Consider the following 5,136-nt stretch of genomic DNA (forward strand, 5'->3'; position numbering starts at 1 on the left):
TTTTTTGCTGCTAATGAAATATTTTATAAATCACGAGTTTGTATGTTTCAAATGAAATACGTATTAATGTATACCCAAATTAAAAAAAAAGTTCAAAATAAAATATTCAATAGATTCTTTAATCTGGTTTATATTTTTTTTAAATCATGAGTTTGTATGTTTCAAATGTAATGCGTAACACAAATAAAAAACTTAATAATTGATTTAATTATGAAGAAAGTGTACAAATGATCAAACAGAGTATACATATGATTAATATTTTTCAACATAATATTTCTACGTATTTTTTAATATAGTAATAAATATATATTTGGATCAATACATAAATTCTAATTGTAATTAACATTATTACGTTTAAATGTTATTTGGCCATTTTTGAATGTCCCGGGGCAAATCTCGTTTTGGGTTTCGGAATTTTCTTCGTAGAAAACTACAAAACAAATATAAAAACAACAATCGTCAGTGTGAATCGTCGGATCTTTTTTGCTGCTAATGCTCGTTCTCTACACAGGTCTCTCTCTCTCTCTCCCTCTCTCTCTCATTTGAAATTTTTTCAGATTTAGTGTTTGTCTGGGATTTCACGGTATCTTGAATGACTTGATCAATCTAGAGGTGACATCGATTCATAGCACCCTGACGTTAGCTGTGTTCAAGAATGGAAGTCACTCATATCCGGCGAATCTTCCAAGCTCTTCATTCCTTCCGGTGTTTGACAGACGCGTTTCAAGCACTTTTACTTTCGTGCCATCTTTACTTTCGTGCTGATATGGTACACAAATTAGTTTGGTGTTAAAGAGACTCTTTTGCAGACAATCCATGTTTTTTTTTTTTAATTTATATACTCCTTAATAAAACAAAATGTTTGGTTTTGAGTTAATTTTTTATTGCGCTGACATGAGAGACGCACCACTGAACCTGAACAGGCTTATACCTGCGTAGGGAGTGTTCACTACTCTTCCTGTTTTCTTGCTTGTACAGCAAGTTACACATCGTTTTACCCATGATGGGTTGCTCAAGACTCTGCTGGGAAAAGATTTCATGCCTGAGAATGTTTGTTTAAAAACAGCCTTGACAAGGCCGTGAAGGGCTGCGACGACATGTGTCATCGGTGTCATTATGGTAGTCAACATCAATAGAGAGCTATGCCCAACCGATAATCATTGACGTTTGTTGAACCGTCTTCGATCGTGCCTGAAGTACGAATCTGCGAAGGAGGTTGTTTTCACATCTTCCATTAGTACCGACACTGCGAAAGATTCCAATGACAAACTGCCTAACCCCTAACAATGCAAATATCTTTACACGGAAGTACTGTTGAGGAGTTGAGATTATTCAATTTTTTCAGTAATTAGATAGAAGTCTTAAATAGTCAATTTCGATAGAAGGTCTGTTGAGATGATTTAATTTTCTTTTCAGTAATTTTACATGTTTATGTATGTTCAAGTATCTGCAAAATGCTGTGATTTGTGTTTATTAGATCGGAGTCTAAATCTTTGCATACAAGGAATGTTGAGGAGTTGCGAGTGTGAAGAACTTGGAAATTCATAAAGGTGTTGGGTTTTAGACATAACTATGGTTCTGATGAGAGAGTTGGTGTGTCATGCTTATTGGATGCAGGGCAAGTTATTAAGGGATTAAGACGATGAAGAAAGGCGAAAATGCCCTCTTCACCATTCCCCCCGATTTGGCTTACGGCGAGTCGGGATCCCCACCGACTATCCCTCCTAATGCCACGCTGCAGTTTGATGTGGAATTGCTCTCGTGGAGCAGCGTGAAAGACATATGCAAGGACGGTGGAGTTTTCAAGAAGATTTTGAAGGAAGGAGAGAAATGGGAGAACCCGAAAGACCTCGATGAGGTGTTAGGTACTGTTTTTTTTCTTCTTTCTCTCTAAGGCTGTTGCTAGCATTGTTATTACTAGTGTGTAGATGAGTTTTTTTTCTAATGTCATTTTTGTCTCTTGCTACTCTTTATGCAGTGAAATTTGAGGTCTGCCTTGAGGATGGGACATTTGTTACGGAATCAAATGATGTTGAATTCACTGTGAAGGACGGTATGTCTTTTGTTGAGCTGTAACTCGGAGTATAGTTTTCATAACATGTTGTGATTGTAGATCGAGCCGTAACGTTGAATAGTCTATTTCAACAGGTTACTTCTGTCCTGCGATGGTGAAGGCCATCAATACTATGAAGAAAGGAGAGAAAGTGCTTCTTACGGTGAAGCCACAATGTATGTTAACTTCATGATAAAGCACTTCATATTAAAAAAGAAACTTTCTCGTCTGTTTTTTAACCGAATGCTTTGTGCAGATGGATTTGGGGAGAAGCGAAAACCCTCCATTTCGGGTGAAGGTGCAGTTCGGCCAAATGCCACTCTCGAAATCACTTTGGAATTGCTGTCGTGGAAGATTGTCTCAAAAGTGACCGATGACTAGAAAGTCACGAAGAAGATCTTGAAGGAAGGTGACGGTTTCGAGCCTCCGAACTAAGGAGAGATTGTTAAATGTGAGCATTATATATATAATCATACGCATCACACCCTCGTTTTACGCTTCCCTCAGTATGTTTTATTTGTTATTACATTTTTTTTTCATTTACAATGAAGATAACTGGGAAGCTTCAAGATGGCACAATATTCTTGAAGAAAGGACACGGCGAGGGTGAAGAGCTTTTTGAGTTCAAAACATATGAAGGTAATGATGGTCATGTGGTTTGTTTCTATCTGTACTTGCTTTGGTTTGATTATGCCTTTAAGCCGAAAGTGCATGGTGATGAACAGAGCAAGTTATCGAGGGAATCGACAGAGCTGTCCTGACGATGAAGAAGGGCGAGATAGCTCTTGTGACTATTGCACCAGAGTACGCATTTGGTTCCTCCGAGTCCAACCAAGACTTGGCTGTGGTTCCACCGAACTCGACCGTCACATATGAGATTGAGCTAGAATCTTTTGTCAAGGTGAGCTAGCCCGTAAGTGTGTTCATCATGGTTTTAGCACTAATTGCATGGTTTTAAAAACTGATCCCATCTTCTGATTATCAGGACAAAGAGTCGTGGGATATGAACACGGAGGAGAAGATTGAATCTGCGGGTAAGAAGAAGGAAGAGGGTAATGCCCTGTTCAAAGCTGGTAAATATACCCGAGCTTCGAAGAGATATGAGAAGGTATGCGTGACTACCTGACAGGATGGTGTACCTAAATCTAGTGTTTTTTATTTATTTATTTATTTTAATTTATTGATCTAACTCTTGAGTAATATATTATACAGGCAGTGAAGTTCATCGAGTACGATACATCATTCAGTGATGAGGAGAAGAAACAGGCTAAAGCTTTGAAGGTTGCTTGCAATCTCAACAACGCTGCTTGCAAGTTGAAGCTGAAAGAATACAAAGAGGCAGAGAAATTGTGCACCAAGGTTTGTTTTGATTTTAACGTGCACGCAACAACTCGTTTGAACTTTTTTCATGTAATTGTGATGTGAGTGTAACACCTGTTTTCCTTTTCAGGTATTGGAAGCAGATAGTACGAGTGTTAAAGCGCTCTATAGAAAAGCCCAGGCGTATATCCAGTTGGCGGACTTGGACTTGGCCGAGTTTGATATCAAGAAAGCTCTTGAGATTGACCCGAATAATAGGTCGGAGGATAAGCTCTCTCTCTCTCTCTCTCTCTCTCTCTCTCTCTCTCTCTCTCTCTCTCTCTCTATATATATATATATATATATATATATATATATATATATATATATTACTTATGTGGTCAACTCTGCTTGTCAAAAGGGATGTGAAGCTGGAATACCGATCTTTGAAGGAGAAAATGAAGGAGTACAACAAGAAACAGGCCAAGTTCTATGGCAACATGTTTGCCAAGATGAGCAAGTCCGAGGCTACTGATTCGAATGTGAGTTGTAAATTAAAAGCTCTCTTTTTGTTGTGTGTAGGGATTTCCATATTGAATTATGACAAAAAAATGATAATTTTTTTCTTCTTTCCCTTTTTCGTTCCAGAAAGCAGCTGAACCAATGAGCGTGGACAACAGTTCTTAAGTTTAAAGTTGCCGTGGATCACGAGCTTGATATTCGCTTTAAGGATGAGTAAAAATGCTTAATTTTTCGGGTTTAAATTCTCTTCCGGTTTGATTATAGGACACACTACATACTAGTGTAGTTAGGTGAGTCCGCCTGACCGGCATCATTGTCAGGAAGACTTTCGACACCAGGCACACCATCGCGAGGTCACCACACAGAGGGATTCTCCTTCCACATCGCAAGCCCAACCCAAACTCCCAGTCTCCTGAAGCATCGGCTCTGATACCATTTGATAGGGCCGAGTTCCTCCACCGTGTTGGGCTGCCACCCAACTTAGTATGATATTGTCCGCTTTGGGTCCAAGCCCGCACGGATTTGTTTTTGGGTTTCCTTCCCAAAAGGCTTCATACTAGTGTATTTAGGTGAGTCTCTTATGTCCAATGCATTCTTCGTATTCACTTCCGATGTGGGACTTTGGTTTGCATCCCAACAGGTGATTGGCAATTGAGGAAGTTCTGGTCTGTTTCCTCTCGGGAGTAATTGACATTTGAGTTTTAAATTTTTAATAAAAGATAGTTTGCTATTTATGTCGTGAAACTTTGAATTCCCATTTTTAATAAAAGATAGTTTGCTCAAGTGCCCTCTTCTTTTCTAGGGAAAAAAATATTAACTCATAATTTATTTAATCGGTGGTGGAAGTCAGTTCTTACCTGGTAATGATCAACTGAAGGATGAAAAGACCCGGACGTACTGCAAGCGTGAAACAATAATTGAAGAGAATGGATTTGTCCAATAAAAATGAAGAGATTCAAATATTACTGTAGATTACAATTAGATAAATAGATTTGAGATAAGTTATATAAATATTTCCTTTATTGAAATACCCTTTCCATCTTTCTTTTTTTATAAAAAAAAAGTATGCTCTCAGTCGGTAAGTATCTATTCAAATATTTAACCAAAAATTTGATACAGTTCGAGTTGTAATTGAAAAAAATGTTGTAATTGATAATATAGAAAGAATTAATTATGAAGAAGTCGATGAGGTAAAAAAAAAACATATGAATTGTCGATATTTAACACTTTATGAATGTATTTGAAGATTATTTAAGTATCCT

The 5,136-nt window shown here is 37.7% G+C and overlaps 1 protein-coding gene and 1 pseudogene across 2 annotated transcripts; both read left to right on the plus strand.

Annotated features, from left to right (window-relative positions):
* The first annotated feature begins 935 nt into the window (after window positions 1–935).
* Window positions 936–2,498, plus strand: LOC149387949 (peptidyl-prolyl cis-trans isomerase FKBP62-like; annotated as a pseudogene). The gene is made up of 5 exons (XR_016300751.1): window positions 936–1,215; window positions 1,618–1,865; window positions 1,979–2,053; window positions 2,149–2,229; window positions 2,310–2,498. The product of XR_016300751.1 is annotated as a peptidyl-prolyl cis-trans isomerase FKBP62-like (transcript).
* Window positions 2,499–2,597: 99 nt separating this feature from the next.
* LOC149387950 (peptidyl-prolyl cis-trans isomerase FKBP62-like) lies at window positions 2,598–4,142 on the plus strand. The gene is made up of 7 exons (XM_089623815.1): window positions 2,598–2,692; window positions 2,779–2,954; window positions 3,039–3,161; window positions 3,266–3,412; window positions 3,504–3,631; window positions 3,774–3,894; window positions 4,001–4,142. The coding sequence occupies exons 1-7, from the start codon at window positions 2,599–2,601 to the stop codon at window positions 4,037–4,039; spliced, it is 828 nt and encodes a 275-aa protein (XP_089479941.1). The 5' UTR covers window position 2,598; the 3' UTR covers window positions 4,040–4,142.
* The last annotated feature ends 994 nt before the right edge of the window (window positions 4,143–5,136 follow it).

The sequence above is a fragment of the Urtica dioica genome, chromosome 8, assembly GCF_054948205.1.
Source record: "Urtica dioica subsp. dioica isolate 48M chromosome 8, U.dioica_male_clone48M_v1_H2, whole genome shotgun sequence".
In the NCBI taxonomy this organism is placed as follows: Eukaryota; Viridiplantae; Streptophyta; class Magnoliopsida; order Rosales; family Urticaceae; genus Urtica; species Urtica dioica.

Coding starts and splice junctions, on each gene's coding strand:
- LOC149387950 (XM_089623815.1), top strand. CDS start 2,599: ATGAAGATAACTGGGAAGCTTCAAGATGGCACAATATTCTTGAAGAAA. Junction 2,693..2,778: donor TGAGTTCAAAACATATGAAG/GTAATGATGGTC, acceptor GGTGATGAACAG/AGCAAGTTATCGAGGGAATC. Junction 3,162..3,265: donor CTTCGAAGAGATATGAGAAG/GTATGCGTGACT, acceptor TATATTATACAG/GCAGTGAAGTTCATCGAGTA.